The sequence below is a fragment of the Pseudonaja textilis genome, chromosome 1 (genome assembly GCF_049901715.1).
Source record: "Pseudonaja textilis isolate UNSWEBS1 chromosome 1, rPseTex1.2, whole genome shotgun sequence".
NCBI lineage: Eukaryota > Metazoa > Chordata > Lepidosauria > Squamata > Elapidae > Pseudonaja > Pseudonaja textilis.
In genome coordinates this window covers 323,180,711-323,201,945 of record NC_141990.1, presented here as the reverse complement: position 1 = coordinate 323,201,945, position 21,235 = coordinate 323,180,711, and the positions used below count along the sequence as shown (strand labels likewise).

Sequence of the window (21,235 nt, the reverse complement as noted above, 5' to 3'; positions counted from 1 at the left end):
ATGAGACGTCTGCAAAAAAAAACCCAACCAAGCTCGGAGAGTACCAAGACTGAATTATGTTTGCCTGTGGTCAAGGCACCATCATCGCACGGGACATATACAGGAAGGAGAAGGGTTTTGGGCTGGCAGAAAGCTTTCAAAACACGACCCCTGTGGAGGTGCCAGTGCTTTGTTTTACGCTAAGCCGCCTCCAGTTTGAAACTCTTGTTTTGAGAAGAAGACGGGTCAATTGTTATCGTTTTGGAAGTGTGGTGTTTTGTTTTATTTTTTTAAACTCAAAATGGAGTGTTTCAAACACTTTGGGAATGATGCCGCTCTGCTTCAGTTGTTTCAGACCTCAAAGCAAACTAAGTTTGCACTTGAGACCGATTTTGGAACGTGTTGGCCAGCACATCCCAAAGGCATTTTTCCCAAAAGGTAACTGAACTTGGTTGGGTTTTTTTTTTTCCCTGTTTTTTGGAAACATTTTGCTTCTCATCCAGGAAGCTTTTTCAGTTTTAACTGACTGTTGCGGAATGCAAGGATTTATATCCTCCTTATATCCTTCCTATTTATAACAATAACAGAGTGGGAAGGGATCCTTGAGGTCTTCTAGTCCAGTGGCCCCCAACCTTTTTTGTGCCAGGGCCCGGTACCAGCATCATAAAATGATCCGCGGCCCGGTAACGGCATCAGCACGCATAACAAGGCAAGGCGAGCCGAGCGACTGGCCAGCCAGCCGTCCCCCGCTTCTCCCCGCCACCTTCAACTCCTCCTTTGTACCTTTGTCGATGGGCTTCGGGACGGTCGCTCGGCTCGCCTTGCCTTGGTGCTGAAAGAATCCTCGCGCCTTAGTTTCGTTCGAAGCTGCCCCCCCTCTTCAATGAAACTAAGGCGCGAGGATTCCTTCAGGACCCAAACGCCGCTTTCCAACCGGAAAAGCTCACCGGAAGCACTTTCTCATCAAAACAAGATGGCGGCGCCCAGCAAACTGGCGGCCCGGTAGAAAATGTTCCACGGACCGGTACTGGTCCGCGGCCCGGTGGTTGGGGACCCCTGTTCTAGTCCATCCCCCTCCTCAGGCAGGAAACCCTATACCATTTCAGGCAAATGGTTGTCCAAACTCTTCTTTAAAACCTCCAGTGTTGGAGCATTCACAACTTTTGGAGGCAACTTGTCCCACCGATTAATTGGCCTCACTGTCAGAAAATTTCTCCTTAGTTCTAACTTGCTTTTCTCCTTAATTATCTTCCATCCCTTGCTTCTTGTCCTACCTTCAGATGCTTTGGAGAATAGGTTGACCCCCCACTTCTTCGTGAAATAGTGGAACACTCCCATCATGTCACCCCTGATCCTTCTGTTCATTAGACGAGACATACCCAGTTCCTGCAACCGTTCTTCATATGTTTTAGCCTCCAGTCCCATAAACATCTTTGTTGCTCTTCTCTGCACTCTTTCTAGAGCCTCAACATCTTTTTTTATACCTTGGTGACCAAACCTGGATGCAAATATTCCAAGTGTGGCCTTGCTAAGGCCTTATAAAGTGGTTCTAACACTTCATGTGACCTTGATTCTCTCCCTCCATTAATGCAGCCTAGAAACCAGCATTTACTTCCAATTTCCAGCAGAAGAACACCCCATAATAAACAATGGATTTGCTTAGTGACTACAGCAGTTCCTTAACCATGCTTAACCACCACAGAACAAGTCATAAAATTGAGTGCTTTCATGTGGTGATCTGCTTAAGAACTATCCCACGACCAAACTTTTACATACAATTACAGCAGTAAGTCAAGGTTTAACTGTGTAGGGGTGCGTCATGTTAGTTGGCAGGAATTGAACTCGGATTAGGCTAATTACAGATAAATAATTTGAAAATCACTCTTGATCCTTGGGCTTTTCTCTGTGTTGACTTGCAGGAACACTTCTCATCACCAAAATTGCTCTTTTTCTCTCTTCCCATCCAGATAAAAGGTGACTTGCAGAGCCTCCGCTTAAAATTCAACCACCATGTGGACCAGTGAGTATCTCTCTGAACTGAACACTTTTCTTTCAAGTCCAGAGTGGGAAATCTGTAGCCATCCAACTAGAAGCAACAGGTGGAAACTAATCAAGGAGAGAAACAATCTAGAACTAAGGAGGGATTTCCTGAAAGTTTTGAACAATTAATTGTTGGAACAACTCACCTCCAGAAGTTGTGAATGCTCCAACATTGGAGGTTTTTAAGAAGAGATTGGACAGCCCTTTGTCTGGAATGGTATAGGGTTTCTTGCCTGAGCATAGGGTTGGACTAGAGGATCTCTCATGTCCCTTCCAACTCTGTTATACTGCTAAGGTCCAGTTCTCCTTAATTCCGGCTGGCACAGTCTAGGAGGAACCTCTGGTTATTTGCACCCTCCTCCGACTTAAAAAAGAAAATGCCAAAATGCTTAATGTTTAGTGAGCCTTTTTCCCCCTTCAAATTAATTCAAGCTCTGATTTTGAACTAGCAAATATACATTTTATTTTATTTTTATTAGATTTAGAGCAGTGGGATAGCCTAGTGGTGAAAATTGCTCGCCTCCCACTCGGAAGGTGAGCATTTATTGATTTATTTATTAGTTTGGTTTGCAAATCCAAAGTGTTTGTCTATTAGATTGGTTTGCAGGTCCAAAATGTTTGTTTATTTTCCTGTTCCTTAACTGTCCATCTCTTGTCAGAGGTTGAGCTTTATATGTGAAATCAATTTAGCTTATGTGCTCCCCACCTGGTATCAGATGGGGCACCTGAAAAGTTGTCTCACTTTTCTTTAGCAAGATTGATTGATTGATTGGATTTGTTTAGCCACCCATCTCAAACCAGTGAGTGATGCAAACAATCATGCATCTAATAATTTGGGTGCTTCCGGATAAAGCATGTGTGCAGCATGGACTTCAGTCCCCAGAATTCCCCAACCAGCATGGAATTCTGGGAGTCGAAGTCCCCAAGTCTTAAAGTGGCCACGTTTGGAGATCCCTGGGCTAGATTAACAGGATGGATTTGATTGAGATGTTGGTCGCTGCTACAGATGGGCCTAGATTAGGGCGGGTAAGACGGGCCTGGAATTCAAAAGCTTTTCTGCTCTGCCTTACCTACAGGAAGCCAAACGTAAGAAAGCAGAAAAATGCCTTCCCACCCAACTTCATCCATTCTCTGGATTCCAGCCACATGATGTTGACGGCTCTGCATTGTCAAAAGTAAGAAGGCTGACAATGGGAATTTGAAGGGAGGGGGGTTGTCCCCTTTGATGGATACGTGCATTTTTAAAAAAAAAAAAATTCCTGTGTACTACAGGTCGTCCTCGACTCACGACCACAGTTGAGCCCCAAATTTCCTTTGCTCAGTGAGACATTAGTTAAGAGAGCTTCACCGCATTTTACGACCTTTCTTGCCACAGTGATTAAGGGAATCGCTGCCGTGGTTTAACTTAGTAACCCGGTTGTTAAGTGAATCTGGTTTCCCCATTGGCTTTGCTTGTCAGAAGGTCACAAAAGGGGATCCCATGACCCAGGACTGCAACTGTCGTAACAGTGAGCCAGTTAGAGACTTAGACTTAGAATAACTTTATCACTTTGTACCTACACTAATCGGCATTAAAATGAAATTTCGCTGCATACAGCTCTTGAAGGGTCTCCACTTCTAATATACGCTAGATAAACATGACAAGATAATAGATAGGTAGGTAGGTAGGTAGATAGATAAATACAAAATTATGTATGTACCACATGTATTATGTGACACAGAGAAACAACACCATCTAGTTCAGATGTATACATGTACATGGCGAGAGAAACGAATCTTGCGAGTTTGCCAGACGGATGGCCTAGGGCAGTGGTCCCCAACCACCGGGCCCCAGAGCGGGACCGGTCCGTGGATCGTTTTGTACCGGGCCGCCTATTTTGCTTGGGCGCCGCCATCTTGTTTCGACGACGCTTGAGGAAGTGCTTCCGTGTGAGCTTGTCGATCGTCGGTTGGAAAGCGGCGTTTGGGTGCTGAAGGAATCCTCGCGCCTTAGTTTCGTCGAAGGGAGGGAGGGCGGCTTCGAACGAAGAGCCGTCCCAATGGCGGTAGAGTCTCGCGTTACTCAGGAGGAGATTAAGAAAGAGCCCCAAAAGCCCATCGACCGCGAGAAGGTACAAAGGAGGAGTTGAAGGTGGCGGGGAGAAGCGGGGGATGGCTGGCTGGCCGGTCGCTCGGCTCGCCTTGCCTTGGTCGTGCGTGCTGGTGCTGGTACCGGTCCGTGGATCATTTTGTACCAGGCCGTGGTACAAAACAGGTTGGGGACCACTGGCCTAGGGAACAAGCTGTTACAGAATCTGGCAGCCCTGCTAGGAAGACTTCAAAACCTCCTCCCAGAGGGGAGCAACAGAAACAGACCGTGAAGTGGGTGTGTGGGGTCTCTAATAATTGTCATTTCCTAGGAAAGAAAAATCCTTGGCTCCATAGATTAAGAGAAAAGTCCTTTTACTAGGAACAAACTGAAAGCAGACAATTTCAAGCAAGCTATGAGGCAAAACAGCGCAAAGGGCAGCAACTTCAAACACAGTATACAGCCCAACCCCTTTGTAGCTAGGCAAGCGCGTACTAGAGCCAACAGGCTTGGCCTTGGAGGTAACAGCAGTTGCAAAGCTGCAGTGTCAGCTTCCCCCTATTCTATGGCAGCAAGCCACAGGCTGGCTGGCAGCTTGAGCTCTAACACACAGTGCCTATAAACAGCATCCTGAGTGACAGGAAGTGAGCTTCCTATAAACTTCTTCATTGTCCTCACCACTCTCTGTAGGGACTTTTCTATTTGAGGCACTGCAGCCACCAAACCAAACGGTGATGCAGTTTGCTAAAATGCTCTCAGTCGTGCCTCTGTAAAAAGTGGCCAGGCAGGAGGAGAAAGGTGCGCTCTCCTCATCCAACGCGGGAAATGCAGGCGCTGGTTTGCACGCTTCACTAAGGATGATGTAAGAAGAGACCAAATCAGATGGTTAGTTATCTGCACCCCCAGATACTTAATACTGTTGACCATCTCAACAGCTGCATCCTTGATAGTGAGTGGAGTATGACCATGCCGGCTCTTTTTAAAATTTGCCAGTTGCCAAGCATGTGAATTTTGATGATTTTCAGCGCCATTGTCACTTCAAATGGTCACTAAGTGAACTGTTGTAAATTGAGAACTACCTGTATTTATGTAACAGGTCTGTTAGCAACCATTTGAAGTTCCCATGAACTCCAAAAATTAGACTTAAGGTTCCAATATACAGCCCCACTCCCAGGCATGGTCAATATCCAGTGTGTGAGTTTTGATCACGTAACTATAGGGATGCAGTCATAAGTTTGGAACCCAGTCATAAGTCACTTTTTTCAGTGCCGTTGTAACTTCAAACAGTCACTAAATGAATGATTGTAAGTTGAGGACTGCCTGTAAATTCTGCATGAAGTGTTGTGGGATGGACTAGATGACTTCTGAGTACATTAGAACTCTATATTGTCTCATGAATGGGCCCATTTCCTTCTCTATTATCTTAACTACTGTTCAAATTGCCCCCTTGCCTTGCCTCTTTCTCCTCCCAGTCTGTAAGGGAAGTTGAGGCTTACCCATAACAATTCTGCTTCCAGTTACAAGTAGTCTCAACTTACAACAGTTCATTTAGTGACCGTTTAAAACAAGAGTCTTCAAACTTGGCAAGTTTAAGACTTGTGGACTTCAGTTCCCAGAATTCCTGAGCTAACATGACTGGAGGAGGAATTCTGGGAGTTGAAGTCCACAAGTCTTAAAAATTGTCAAGTTTGAAGACCCCTAGTTAAAATCGACAAGAGCACTGAAGAAAGTGACTTATGACCATTTTTCACACTTACGACCGTTACGGCATCCCCATGATCACATTCGGATGCTTAACAACTGACTCACCTTTATGATGGTCGCAGTGTCCTGGGGTCATGTGACACCCCCACCCCCCTTTTGCGACCTTCTGACAAGGAAAATCAATGAGGTAACCATATTCACTTAACCATGTTACTAACTTAAACACCTGCAGTGATCCACTTAACAACTATGGCAAAGAAAAGCCTTAAAATGGGACAAAACCCAAATACCTGTTAGGTGACTTATATTCCTAACATCCTTCCCCTGCCACGCCCACCTTGCTACACCCACAGAACCAGTAGTAAAAGTTTTGGAATCCCACCACTGGTGGGGAGGCTGAAAACTGGCCGCACAGAAGGCCCCACGGGCCCTGCAGAAGAGAATTACAATGCTGTTCTGGCCCTTGAAGAAAACACCCTTGGTATATACAATTCTAGCAAAACAGCAGCCTAAATAGCCATTGCATTTAAACATAGAAAAGAATGCAAGATCCATGACCGGCCTTCAGCAAAACAATTTGACTGAAAAAGCTGATAAAGGCCCACGTGTGTGTTCAGTAGCAATTCATTTTACTAAGGAATTTCCATGCTTATCACCTTTCACTTTGCCGCTGTCAGCCTAAAGCAACTAGCAAGAGCTAGTTCAGGAAAGTTCGGTTGCCAACTCATCTGCTTCTCTTTGCATTCTGCTTATTTTAAATCATTTAAAGAATAAATAACTTCATACAATTAGAGAGAGAGGAGAGAGAGAGAGAGAGAAAGAAAAGATATACAGCTGGCCCTCAACCAGGGTGGGACTCACATTTTTTAACAACCGGTTCTGTGGGCGTGGCTTATGTGGTGGGTGTTGGGAATATAAGTCATCTAACAGGTATTTGGGTTGGAAATATATAAACCAGGATAGACATTTTAATACTGTATCTTTAAGAAAATGCAAAACTGTAATTGGGTGTGATTTCTCAAATGGCCATAAGATGGAGCCAAAAACCTGGGTTGTTTAGTCTTAGTCTCAGAAGAAGTCTCAGTGTGTCTCTGTTTCCTTCTGTTGGAGAGTTTTGCCGTTCCTTCTAATTGACTGATATTCTTGGATTTGACGTAAGTCTGATACTGAACTGTTTTGACTTTGTTATTGGATTATCCCTGGACTGAAAACTGATCTTACCTGTGAATTACTTTGGACTGCTTATTTTGAACTTTGCTTAAACGTTAGGGTCATAAGTGTGTCCCACTTGTAAGTCACTTTTTCCAGTGCCATTGTAACTTCAAAGGGTCATTAAATGAATGAGTGTAAGTCATCATAGTAGTGGTATGAGCTGGAAGATAAAATATCAATAAGCACTTTATAGGTCTCATAAAACTTAGGTTCCTCAATTACGATTGCAGTGGAGCCCAAAATTTCTGTTGTTAAGTGAAACACATATGTGAATTTTGTCTCATTTTACGACCTTTCTTGCCACAGTTGTTAAGTGAAATCACTGCAGTTGATAAGTTAGTAACTCAGTTGTTAAGTGAACAGGGAAGTTGACTTTTCTTGTCAGAAGGTTGCAAAAGGGGATCACATGTCTTGGGGACACTGCAACCGTCATAAATGTGAGTCAGTAGCCAAGCAACCGAATGCTGATCATGTGACCATGGGGATGATGCAGTGGTGATAAGTGTGAAAAACCATCATAAGTTACTTTTTTTCAGTGCCCTTGTTCTTTGGTCACTAAACCAACTGTTGTAAATCGAGGACTATCTATATTAGCTGGAAAATTAAATATCAATAAGCACTTTGTAGGTCTCATAAAATTTAGAGTCCATTATTTCATTGATCAGATAATAGATTACATCAAACGAAAACAATCCTATCGCCTTGAGAAATAATTATAAATCACTTTCCACACCATAATCAGGGACATTCATATTGATATCACCATGTTTATCATTATGTAAAATAAATTCCACCCATCTTATGAAAAGAAAGAAGGACAAGAAAACATTTAAAGATGCTAAATACAATTAGTCGAAACAACATTAAGTTGGGTTCTCATCCCATTGTAGCTGACTGGTAACTACATCAGATTAACACTGACGTTGCTTCCAGATCCTGTCTTTACAGCAAATATTTCCCCCTTAAAAATTGTTTTCTAAATTTTGTAATTTTGCCTTATAGGGTGAAACTCATCTGCTTCTCTTTTTTTTCAGGGCCGGGCTAACCTTTGTCTCTGTGCATGACTGTTTCTGGACACATGCAGCCACGGTGGACATAATGAATAAGGTAAAAATAATGCCACCCATACAAACGCTTGGTTTATCCTGCCTTGGGTCTGAGATGTTGCTTTTCAAACATGGCGACTCCAAGATGGTGGACTTCAACTCCCAGAATTTCCCAGCCACCATGCTTGCTTGTGTTGTGATTCACCGGCAGCCTGCGCAGATTCCGGCAGCGGAATCAGTGAGTGGGGAAGAACAGGGACCAGTCCGGGAGTCTGGAGAGGACTCGGACGAGGGTCCTGCGTCCGATGCAGAGACGGGGCCAGGACCATCTGGGAGTGGGGTGATGACTCTGGAGCCTCCAGAGTCTGGCAGCAGCAGGGCAGAGGAGCAAGGGGAGCCTGTTCCCAGTGCGCGTGTGCGCAGAGCTGCTAGAAGGCGAGAGCAGCCGAGACAAAAAAAAAATACATAAATAAAAAAACAAATAAATGCAGTGGCGATTCGGGAGTAAGGCTTGGAGGTGATTGCCCCTCCCATAAGGGATAAAGGACAGGCCAAGGTGATGAAACCTTTGCAGGAAGCAAAGTCATTCATTCTGTTCAGATTGAACCTTGAAGCTCTGTGGTTCATTTGGCACTTTTGTTGTTGGCAGCAATTCAAGAGAAAGAAAGGTGGGTGCATCTCGAGGGACTGTTTGGGACTCATTACCATCTGGGAATGAATATAATTCCCAATGTTGAAATAAAACAAGAGTTGTTTTAACTGAGCACGTGCTTAATTACGGTCTCGGGAAGCTTTGGTCAGAACAGCTTGTTTATTTATTTACAGTGGCACCTTGATACTCAATTGCTTTGGAACTCAACAAATTTGGTACTCAACGCATTTTGATGCGAACATTTTGTCCCGGTACTCATCGTTTGGTACTCAACACATCAGCTAGACCAGGGGTGTCAAACTCGATTGAGGGCTGCATCAGAGTTGTGTTTGACCTCGTGACCTCGGGGACGGCCTCCTGCAGCTCTTTGCCAACGAAATCAGAGCCTGGAGGGGCCCTATGTGGCCTCCCTGAGCTCCGTTTTCACTGGGGGAGGGCTGCAGGAGGCTATCCCAGCCGAAAACGGAGTCCCCCGAGCTCCATTTTCACTGGCAGAGGCACCGTGGGCCGGTCCTTCGTTGTTTACAGGCAGTCCCACGGGCCAGGTCTAAGCACCATGTGGGCCAGATTCGGCCTGCAGGCCTTGAATTTAACACCCCTGAGCTAGACCTATAACGTAACTCACTACATTATTCCTTATGGAAAAAATTTGTTTGGTGCTCATTGTTTTTGCCACTCATTGAATCTCCTGGAATCAATTAAGGATGAGTACCGGGATACCACTGTATTTATTTGGTTTTTTTATATATTATTTTGTCATACTTCTAAACAGCCCACCTCCCTCAAAGACTGGATTTAAGCAGTGTGCAAATATGATGTCATCGATAAATAAAACCATGTATAAAATTAAATTAGAATTAAGTTAGGATTTTAAAAATAAATAAATTTATACAACGGCAATATAAACTTCCAAAGGTAATCCCAAGATGGCCATTTAACTTGCTAATTACAAGCAGGGAGGAGGGGCTCCCATGGTTACGTGGTCTTCTGTGCCTCCCGTGCAAGGGCCATGCAGAGCCAAGATACGCGCCTGTTTCATCCTTAGGCCTGGGAACTTTGGCCTGTTCTCACAAGCCCTTGCGTTGCAGAAAGCAGTCACAGCCCCGTGAAGCCGGATCTGACCATTCCCAAGAGAATGCAGTCAGTCGGGCAAGATTCTTGTAACACACAGTAGGTGGCTTAACAGTGAAGCTTCTGCTTCAGACTATTCACAAGTGATGCTGGTTGGTTCTGCCTGTCATTGAGTCAGTTTGGATTCCTGGTGTCTGCCAGAACAAGCCATTGCACTTTTCTTGGCAAGGTTTTCAGGAGTGTGTTTTCTCTCGCCACCTTCTTCCTCGAGGGATTGGACCAAAATCTCTAAAAGATCCCAAAGTAAACTCAGTGTCATTGGTGTCTAGTTTGGAGCCTTAAACCTTATACCAAGCTGCCTCTAGGAGATGATCAGGCTGAGCCCGAGGGAGGGGTCAAACACGTCATCAGTCTCGAGTCCCTTTGCACCCATAAAGAGTTCTAAGTCCAGCCCAGTGTGAATTCTTATCTACCACCCATTTCCTTTGACTGTTAGTAGTTCAGATTCTTGTAGAGGGTGTTAGCGTACAGTGAACCTATAAATAGGTAGTGCTTGAAGTACAACCACACATCTACCCCGCAGAAGCTCCATTTTGGCAGGCAGTGTAGCAGGCAAGGCCTCTGGATGCCCGAATGGAGCTTCTGAGGGGCAGATCCACCCCTCGGAAGCTGCATTTCAGCCGGCAATGTGCAGGACAAATGTTGCCGAGCCTATGCGGTTGTTTGTAAGAGCGAACAACTGCTGTGGTCCTGCAAGATTTGTAATTTCGGGCCTTGTTCGCAAATGCTAGGGGGGCACTTATCACGTAACTTTGAATGTTCGCTAAAGGAACGCTCGTAACCCAGGGATTACCTGTGTTCCAGGTGCAGTTTTACTAGGGTTTTACAAAGCAGTTCTTTATAAAGGGTGTTGCAACCATTCTAAATAAATGAAGGCTGCCCAAATTTGGATCGCATGATCATGGGGCTGCTCCGGTGGTCGTAAGTTCAAGAGGTGGTTGTAAGTTACTTTTTTCAGTGCTGTTCGTAACTTGGAACAGTCACTAAATGAACTGTCGTAAGTCGAATGTCAACTCATAAAATATTTCTATGGCCTTTTTAGAGTTGTCAACAGAAAGGGAGGGGGGAGCAGTGCAGCAGCTTGCAAACACCGAAAGTGCATTCCATAAATGTTTTCAAAGATAGTAACTAGGTGACTGAAGTTTCTGCCCTGCACAATTCTAACTGGAGAGCCTGACTGATGACTCTGGGCTATGGAGGTGTCCCATTGGAGAATATGAATTACGATACACCCAAGGGGTGGAGGGAAAACCAGGGTCAAGGGTGACAATAAATGATGTGTCTCAGAGTCGGCTCCACCCAGGCAGTGCCGGACAGTTTAATTCCCAATTAATCCTTTTGAAGTTTTTTGGACGTTTGGCTCGAGACTCATGATTTAAATGGGGGGTAACTGCCGGAATCCTGACACTTGAGGGCAGCCTGTACTCTGTGAGGGTTCTCTACATGTTTCAGGAAGGATCTTTAAGCGATTTGTTCTCTGAATCCTAGATATGCCGTGATCAGTTTGTAGCACTGCACAGCGAACCCATCTTGGAGGATCTTTCAAAATTCATGTTGCAGAAATACTGTTCCAGCCCCACGTAAGTCCTCTGGACCTTTTTGGGGGGTTTATTTTCCCTTTACGTGCCATTTGACTTTGCTCGTGTAGTAGGTCGCAAAAGGGGATTACGTGAGCCAGGGATTCTGCAACCGTCATAAATGTGAGTTCAGTTGCCAAGTGTCCAAATGTAAATCACGTGACCATCAGGGATGCTGCAGCGGTCATAAATGTGAAAAATGGTCATCAGGTCACTTCTTTCAGCAGCGTTGTAACTTCGAACGGTCGCTAAGTGAACTGTTGTAAGTTGAGGGCTACCTGCATAATCTTACTCCAGTTTTGCTCCAAAGTAAACCTTAACTGGAAACAGGAAAGCTTATTCCATGTTGTCTTTAGAGCAGCAGACATAAAAGTGTCATAAAAGAGGGGGAAAACTCCATTTTAAGATGAGGCTTGCCCTCTGCAGTTTTTATAAGTATTTAGGGGTGATCCTTGACCTACAGCTGGTCTCTTAGAGACCATTCAAAGCTGCGACTTACCTATAAAAAGGGAGTTATGACGTAATTATGAGGGTCTGACAACTGGACTCCACTCTGCATCCTTGCAGTCATGTGACTGCATTTCGGTTGCTTGGCAACACCACCGCATTTACGGCTGTTATACTGTTCTGCAGTCAACCCAATGTGTCTGATGTAGATTTTGCTAAAAGTGTTGGGCTAAAACTGCTTGTTTTTAGTTTGATGGGAACCGATTTTATCCATGAGGTTGAGGGAAACTGGCATTGAGTTCCTTAACTTGGTTCCCTTTCTCTCTCAAAGAATACCTGAAACTGATACAAAGAGGAAGATAGCTGTCCAGGCCAGGATCCAGGAGCTGAAAGATTTACTGCCTAAAATTCCCAAGAAAGGTAAGACTCAAAAGCCCCTTGATTTGTATTAGGTACTAGCTGATTACCTGGCATTGCCCAGGTATTCATTTATCCGAATCCTGTATTAAGGCAGGAAAAACCTGTAGTAGGGGCTCACGCTGTTGTACTGTCTGTGAAGCTCTAGATGTAGTAGGTCTCTTGCGCAGCATCGCAAGTCAGAGGGAGCCCCCTTGTGGAGTACTGTGAAGCTGTTACCATGGCAATTCCACTGTGCTGTACAGTAGAAGCCATTTTAAGGCGCACACACACACACACGCACACACACACACACACACAAGGTTACCCCCGCAGTATTTTTTTCCAGAGGGTAAGTCATCTACCACGTTAGGTTGAAATTGCTCGACGCATTCCCGAGTTATGCTAGACCGTACACACACACACAGCCATTTTTATACAATAGAAGAAGATAGATTTAGGAGATTCTGAGGGAAGGCTGTGCAAATCCTTGATGGATGCCCCTGCTTAATTGTTTTAAAGTGGAAAACTTCACCAGTCAAAGGCAATATTTGTAGCTCAAGGTTGAAAAGAGGGGTCCTTGGTCCTCTCCGAGTTTGGTTGTTTCCTTGCAGACGTTTCATTACCCATTACCTAGGTAACATCATTCATGATAGAAGAGTGTGAAATTTATGGTGGGGGGAGGAGGAGGAAGAAGGAAGGAAGGAAGGAAGGAAGGAAGGAAGGAAGGAAGGAAGGAAGGAAGGAAAAGAGAGAGAAGGAAGGAAGGAAGGAAGGAAGGAAGGAAGGAAGGAAGAAAGAAAGAAAGAAAGAAAGAAAGAAAGAAAGAAAGAAAGAAAGAAAGAAAGAAAGAAAGAAAGAAAGAAAGAAAGAAAGAAACTACTTGTGGTTTTTCCCCTGAAAACTGAGAGCTCCTTGTATGCCGCAATGAATTGAGAACTGACTCTGCAAAGTAGACCAATCTCCATTCATCAAGACTAATTAATCAAGACCATTAATCAAGCCTGGTTCTGATCCCATTTGTGTAGGTAATTCTTGATTCTTAGGATCACATTTGAGCCCAAAATCTCCATTGCTAAGCAAGCCGTTTGTGAAGTGAGCTTTGCCCCATCTTACAACTGCTTTTGCCACTGTTGTTAAGAGAATCGCTGCATTTGTTAAGTGAATCATGCAGCCGTTAAGTGAATCTGGCTTCCCCCATTGACTTTGGCTTGTCAGGAGCCAGCTGGGAAGGTCACAAATGGTGATCACTTGACCCCCCTCAGGGACAGCGCAACCGTCATAAATTGATACCAGTTGCTAAGGGCCCAAATGTTGATCACATGACCATGGAGATACTGCAGTGGTCGTAAGTGTGAATAGAAGGTCTAAGTCACTTTTCCCAGTGCTGTTGTATCACTGAACCAGTGGGGGTATTCTACTGGTTTGGCCCGGTTCTGCAGAGCCGGTAGCAGCGATGAGTAGCAGAGACCAAACCTGTTCTCTCCACCGCTCTTCTGTTGGGCCCACCTGCCCGCCCGAGCTCCCATACTCACCTTTATACGCTGATTTGAAGCGCAGCTGCTTTGCGCGGCACAGAAGAGTGCCACGTGGCAGCTGCTGAAGCGACCGGGATCATGCAGGCTTGCAGGAGGTGAGTTGGAATGCCTCTGTGCCTGCGCAAAGTGCGCGTTTGGTGCTTGCGCGCACGCAAAGTGTGTACACGTGTGCAAAGTGCACTCACCAAGCCACACCCACCAAACCGGTGGTAAAAATATTTGAATCCCACCACCGCGTTGAATAGTCACTAAACCAGGGGTCTCCAAACTTGGCAGCTTTAAGACTTGTGGACTTCAACTCCCAGAATTCCCCCTCCAGTCATGCTAGCTAAGGGATTGTGGGAGTTGAAGTCCACAAGTCTTAAAGCTATCAAGTTTGAAGTCACTTGCACTAAACGAATGGCTGTAAGTTAAGAACTGCCTCTGATGGTAGTCCTCGACTTACAACAGTTCATTTGGTGACTGTTGGAAGTTAGGCCACCGAAAAAGTGACTTATGACCATTTTTCACCCTTCCAACCCTCACGGTCACATGTTCAAAACTCCGAGGCTTGGCAACCGGCTCATATTTACGACGGTTGCAGTGTCCAGGTGGTCAAGCGATTCCCCTTTTGGGACTTTCTGACGAACTTGTCAGAAGCTGGATTCACTTAACAGCCGTATCACTAACTTCAAAACTGCAGTGATTCACTTAACAACCCTGGTGAGAAAGGTCGTCAGCTGGGGTCCAAATGCACTTAAAGAAGGTGTCGCTTACCAACAGAAGATGTGGTGCTCAGTTGTGGTCGTAAGGCGAGCACTCCCTGTAGGGGAACATCAGGAGTAACGTCCTTTCAAGCGAATGCGGTGAACCTTCGCTGTGTCTTTTGCCAACGTTCGTTTGGGGAGTTGGTGGAGAATTGAGAGTAGGTGGGGGTATCAGAAGCCAGATGATGGAAGTCTGCGGTGACCAAGATTGGTGGAAATTGACGGCAGTCTATTCTTATTGTTTTGCGGTGCGGCATGCATAAGAAGCTGTATCTTAAGCCTAAAATAGCCTTGCCACCGAACAGACTCCGCCACCAGCTATGCTCACCTGCACGACGCCTCCCCCTCTTACAGCAGCCCCCTCTCCTCTCCAGTGTTAACCGTGACTCGAATGATGCTCCTCTCCAGCTGTACAATAGCAAGATTCAGCCTGGTGATGCAACAAGTCACTTGCTTACCTCCAGTTGCTAAATTCCTTGGTCCAAGCCCCATTGGCTTCCTCCATGCCTTGGGACTGAATTTAGTGCATTGTTCCCGTAGCAGTTGCCTGAACACACAAACAGGGCCTTTAGCCTGATATTCGCTTTAGAAAAGAATAGAGCTGGAAGGGACTTCGGAGGTCTTCTAGTCCACCCCCCTGCTCAAGCAGGAGAACCTGTCCATTTCAGATAATTGACTGTTGTGTCCAGTGATGGCAAACCTTTCTGGCACCGAGTGCCCAAACCAGAACACGTGTGCATGTGTGTGCATTTACACATGCCGGAATGCCAAAAACCTAAAAGACCAATTGGCTGGTGTGTGCATGCCTGATTTTTGGCTGTTTTTCGCCATTTTCAGGCTATTTTTGGCCTGAAAATAGCCCCCAAACCAGCCTGTTTTGGGACATTTTTGTGGTCGTTTTGGGACATTTTTCAGGCCTTTTTTGGGATGTTTTCAGGATGTTTTGGGCCATTTTTGACCCTAAAATGGCCGGAAAACAGCCCAAAAACTGTCCTGAAAAGGGCCCAAAAGTGGCCTGAAAAAGGCCCCAAAACAGGCTGCTTTGGGGGCATTTTCCAGTGCTCCGGTGCCCACAAAGACCAGCTGGACGGCATGCACATGTGTGCCAAGAACCAGAAGAACAACGGTGCGTGTGCCCACAGAGAGGGCTCTGGGTGCCACTTTGGCACACGTGTCATAGGTTTGCCATCACGGGTCTAGTTCTTAAAAACCTCAGTGATGGAGAACCTGCAATGTCTGGTGGCAGGCTGTTCCACTGGTTAATTGTCCTCACTGTTAGGAAGTTTCTCCTTAATTTCAGGTTACTTCTCTGCTTGATTAGTTTCCAACCATTGTATACTGGTCACTATACTTAGTATACTCCGTTACTATTCAGATACTTACAGTGCTGCACTGTACAGCAATACTACAGGTAGCCCACAACTTCCAGCAGTTTGTTTAGTGACCGGTCAAAGTTAGAGCGGCACTGAAAAACATGAGTTATGACTGTTTTTCACAGTTACGACTTTTGCAGCATTCCCCATGGTCGTGTGATCAAAATTTTCAAATGCTTGACAACTGGTTCATCTTTATGACGGTCGCAGTGTCCCGGGGTCATGGGATCAACCTCTGTGACCTTCCAACAAGCCAATTCAGTGGGGGAGCCAGGTTCACTTAACAACCAGGTTATTTATTTATCCACTGCAGTCCTCCCCTGAACAACGGTGGCAAGAAAAGTCATAGAACAGGGCAAAAAGCTCACTTAACAAATGTCTCTCTTAACAACTGAAATTTTGGACTCAATTTTGGTCCTAAGGTGAGGACTACCTGTATTACATAACAGTGCTTTCTTCTGACAAACACCGTCCTCCCTTAATTCCTCTCGCTGGAATTTCCTCGGCTTTTCTCTTCTCTGTCCCTTGTCCCAGCCTGTGGAAGAGTTGCAGAATTCTTGCCTTTTCCCTTGCTGTGGTCCCTGTGCCTCTTTCTTCCTCCGTACCATTCGCTCCCCGTTGAAGGCTGGGGGGAGAAAGACGCTTCCTTTGACTCGGCTGCTTTCTCTGGTTTGCTGGTGGCTGCAGAGCTTCCAAGCGACACGTGGCTCCTGCAGTCTGCTGCTCCCACACCTGTGTCAAGGTTGCAGTTGTGCCCGCCAGGCTGACGCTGGGAAAGGGCTCAGACGAGAAATTTGGATGGGGGGAGGCGGAACAAGAGCCTGCAAATTTTCTCAGCAGCCTGCTCATCCACATACTTCACCCTCCCGCATTTTACTTTTCTATTCTATTCTATTCTATTCTATTCTATTCTATTCTATTCTATTCTATTCTATTCTATTCTATTTTATTCTTTAATATACTCCGTGGGTGTGTAACACCTTTATTATTTTTTACAAGTAACTCGTCAGGGAACATATCTAATATTCCTTCCTCCTCTTCATTTCTCTTCAACAACCCCATGAGCCCAGTCACCCAGCCAGCTTTCATGCCTGTGGTAGAACTAGAACTCCCAGTCTCCTAGGGATGGGCCCAAAATCACCCAGCCAACTTTCATGCCTTAAGGTGGCACTAGAATACACTGTCTCCTGGTGATTTAACCAAAGTCACCCAGCCACAGTTTTCGTGCCTTAGGGTGGCACTAGAACTCCCTGTCCCCTAGTGATTTGCCCAACCTCACCTAGCCAGCTTTCATGTCTAAGGTGGGGCTGGAACTCCCAGTCTTGTGATGATTGGCTCAGTCTCACCCAGCTGAGTTTCGTGCCTAAGGCAGGACTAGAACTCACTGTCTCCTGGTTTCTAGGCCATCCCCCTAACCACTAGGCCCAACTGGCTCTCATATAGAACAGCTCCAAATTTCCTTTCAAGCCCTTTGCCCATCAAACTTAAGAAAAATCATTCTGGCTCCTTTTTCATAGTTATTTTAAGAGTCGTCAGGATCAGAATAAAACACTTATTCCGACATTTCTCCTTTTGAAGGAGAAACGGTGCCCCAAACATTATACAACCCCCCTTAGCTTGCATTGAAGTTGATCTCAAAAAAAAAAAAAACATCTCAGTTCACCTGGGCATGCACACGCATTGCCTTCTGGGTGCTGGCACGCAAGCGCACGAGCATGAGCACGCCCACAATTTTGGGCACAGGAGCCCAGAAAGGCTGGCCACCACTGATACAGACAGTCCTTGACTTACAACACTTAGATTAGTGATGGTTTGAAGTTACAGGGGCACTGAAAAAGTGACATATGACCGTGTTTCACGCTTAAGACCGTTGCAACATCCCCATGGCCATAAGATCAAAATTTAGATGCTTGGCAAGCGTCTCATAACTAGTCCCACCTTAAGGCATGAAAACTGGCCGGGCAATTTTGGGCCCATCCCTAGGAGACTGGGAGTTCTAGTTCTACCATAGGCATGAAAGCTGGCTGGGTGACTGGGCTCATGGGGTTGTTGAAGAGAAATGAAGAGGAGGAAGGAATATTAGGTGTGTCCCCTGACGGGTTTCTTGTAAAATACCGTATGATTTACTGGTTTTACCAACAAGCCACGCGATGCTGCTCCGTTTTGCAGAGCCTGCTTTTGGCAGGGAAGCTGATGCTCGGGGTGTTCCGAGAACCATCTCCCCCCAGCCCCCCTCCCACTCTGTGTCATTAAAGCAATCCACAGGGGCCTCGTTGCTGGAAAGGCAGTATTGGTGCCCTCCCAAGCATATCATCTGTGAGGTCCCAGGAGTTACCTCTGTTGGCAGACATGGACCCACCTGCGGGGAGCATCTTTGGCTCCCAGCCACAATCTGTCACTTTTAATTGCTGTTGTTGTTTTGTCCCTGTTGGACTCAAAGCTGGGACTCTTTTAAGTGGCTTTCTCCGCTCCAGATGCCGAAGTTTAAATGAACCTCCTCTCAGTGTTCGTCCTAGGATGTCTTTGTATTAAGCAAAAAAAAGAGGAAAAAACCAGAATGAATTAGGTAGCGCTTTTTCAGGCGAAGAAATTCTGTTAAAAGGCCTGAGCTTTCGAAAGCTGAATACAAATTTATCTTACAGGTAGTCCCTGAGCCCCAAAATGATATTGCTAAGCAAGAGTTTTGCCCCGTTTTACGACCTTTCTTGCCACCGTTGTTATGTGAATCACTAGTTTTTAAGTTAGCAACCTGGTTGTTAAGTGAATCTGGCTTCCCCATTGACTTTGCTTGTCAGAAGGTTGCAAAAGGGGATCACGTGACCCCCCAGGACACTGCCACTGTTATGAGACACTTGCCAAGCATCTAAATTTTGATCTTATGGCCATGGGGATGTTGCAACGGTCTTAAGCGTGAAACACAGTCATATGTCACTTTTTCAGTGCCCCTGTAACTTCAAACCATCACTAATCTAAGTGTTGTAAGTCAAGGACTGTCTATATCAGTGGTGGCTAGCCTTTCTGGGCTCCTGTGCCCAAAATTGTGTGCGTGCTCATGCTCGTGCGCTTGCGGGCCAGCACCCAGAAGGCAATGCCTGTGCATGCCCCCACGCCCCCTGCGCATGTGCGTGCAATCGCCCCCCTTACCTGCACTGCGCCTCACAGCTGATTCTCGGCCTCCCAGAGGCCTCCCAAAGCCTTTGCAGGCTGAAAAATGTGCCCGTTTAGTCACTTCCGGTATTTCCAGAAATACAGGAAGTGACGAAACGGGCCTATTTTTCAGCCTGTAGAGACCTTCCTCAAGCCTCTGGGAGGCCAAAAATGGCCTCAAACAGGCTGAAAAGCAGCTGTGAGGCACGCGCATACACAGTGAGGTAAGTTTGCCTGTGGCTCATGTGCTAGCGCAAATGGCTCTGCGTGCCACCTGTGGCATGCGTGCCGTAGGTTCCCCATCACGGGTCTTTATGGACTGTGGATTGTCCATTTCCGCTGTTAATTAAACTACAAGTTGTTCTTGACTGACCACTGTAATTGAGCCCAGAATTACAGTCATAAATCATGCCGGTCATTAAGCAGATCACCCGGTTTTGGTGTCAAAATTTACGAGCTTTTTTTTGCAGCAATCATTACATGAAGAGGTTCCCACCCAGTATACCTTTTCTTTTTCCTGATCTCTCCTTTTCTCCCCTTCAGGTGAATTCAAATTAGGGTTGGTGAAGAAATCGACCTACTTTTTCAACTGATTCTGCAAGATCATCTAGTCTTCTGCATTCGAACGTAGACCCAATGGACGAATGTAGATCCGGTGGACAGACTTAAGGAGCAATTTCCTGTTTCTCTCCAGTCTCCCTGAATGGGACTGAAAATGTACTTGGTTCCTTAAATTTGGTCTCTCTCTCGGTGCTTCTGGAGGGGGTCAGCCTGCCAAGGAATTCCTTCCCCATGGAGGAAGAAGAATTGCATCACCCCCCCAAAAAAAAAACATGTTTTTAGGTTTATCAGGGAGAAATGAGGTACTAATGTCTAAGGGTGCAAACAGCATGTTTCTCCCTAGATTGTCTGGAGAAAGGCCTCAGTTTGGCCTTTCTGTCTCTTCTGGAAGAAAAAAAATGGTTCATATTTGTTTTCACCCTTGGGGGTCCTGGGTTACCGTCAAGACTGCATTTCTCCCTTCGCCCCCCTTTTTTAAAAATATTTTTTTATGCACTTTGTTCCCGTTGAGGGGACTGGACTTGCTAGCCCTTCCCCGCTCCATCCCGGTAATTTCCTCTGGCAATTGCAAATAAAGTAAATATTTGAAAATTTAAGCTGAGCTTTTCGATCGTCCTTCTAGGTTTTGCTACGAGGGAAGTGGGGATGTAAGCGTAAGAAAAAGTCTTTGGCTGCAAAACGCCTGTCACCACAGTACAAAAAAAGACACCAAAACCCTGAAAAGTGTGCAAAGAAGAGCAACAAAGATGATGAGGACTCCAGAGGCTAAATCGTATCATGGATGGAGGAAGGAGCTAAGTATGTCTGCCTACGAGCCATGGTGGCGCAGTGGTCAGAGTGCAGTACTGCAGGCTACTTCTGCTGCCTGCTGGCTGCCTGCAATTTGGCACTTCAAATCTCACCAGGCTCAAGGTTGACTCTGCCTTCCGTCCTTCCGAGGTGGGTAAAATGAGGACCCAGATTGTTGGGGGCAACAGACTGTCTCTGTAAATCACTTCAAGAGAGGGCTGTAAAGTACTGTGAAGCGGTATATAAGTCTAAGTGCTCTTACTATGGCTATCAAAGGGAAAGATTAGGAGTGACATGATAACTTTCTTCCAGTACTTGAGGGGTTCTCACAAAGAAGAGGGCGTCAACCTGTTCCCCAAAGCAGTTGAAAACAGGAAAAAGAAGTAACAGATTTAACAGATAATCAGAGTTGGAAGAGACCTTGTAGGTCATCTAGTCCAACTCCCCCGCCCAAGCGGGAGACCCTACGCCATTTCTGACAAATGGCAGTCCAATCTCTTCTTGAAAGTCTCAAGTGATGGCGCTCCCACAATTTCCAAAGGCAACTTCTGTTCCATGGGTTGATTGTCCTCACTGTCAGAAAGTTTCTCCTTATTTCCAGGTTGAGTCTCTCCTTGTTCAGGTTCCATCCATTATTCCTTGTCTGGCCTACAGACGCTTTAGAAAACGACCCCTTTCCTCTCTGGGGCAGCCCCTCCTCAAATATTGGAAGACCGCTATCATGTCTCCCCTGGTCCTTCTCTTCACTAGACTAGCCAGGCCCAGTTCCTGCAACCGTTCATCGTATGATTTAGCCCCCAGGCCCCTAATCATCCTGGTTGCTCTTCTC

The 21,235-nt window shown here is 45.8% G+C and overlaps 1 protein-coding gene across 4 annotated transcripts in view; it reads left to right on the top strand.

Moving 5' to 3' along the window:
* Positions 1-20,213, top strand: part of POLRMT (RNA polymerase mitochondrial) — a 67,260-nt gene extending 47,047 nt beyond the window's left edge. For all 4 annotated transcript variants that reach the window (XM_087922693.1, XM_087922692.1, XM_087922691.1 and 1 more), the window contains exons 16-21: positions 1,947-1,999; positions 3,096-3,194; positions 8,038-8,110; positions 11,321-11,412; positions 12,188-12,276; positions 19,600-20,213. In XM_087922693.1, coding sequence (XP_087778819.1) covers positions 1,947-1,999; positions 3,096-3,194; positions 8,038-8,110; positions 11,321-11,412; positions 12,188-12,276; positions 19,600-19,649 — 456 coding nt within the window. In that variant the 3' untranslated portion in view covers positions 19,650-20,213. The remainder of the gene's footprint in view (positions 1-1,946; positions 2,000-3,095; positions 3,195-8,037; positions 8,111-11,320; positions 11,413-12,187; positions 12,277-19,599) is intronic.
* The last annotated feature ends 1,022 nt before the right edge of the window (positions 20,214-21,235 follow it).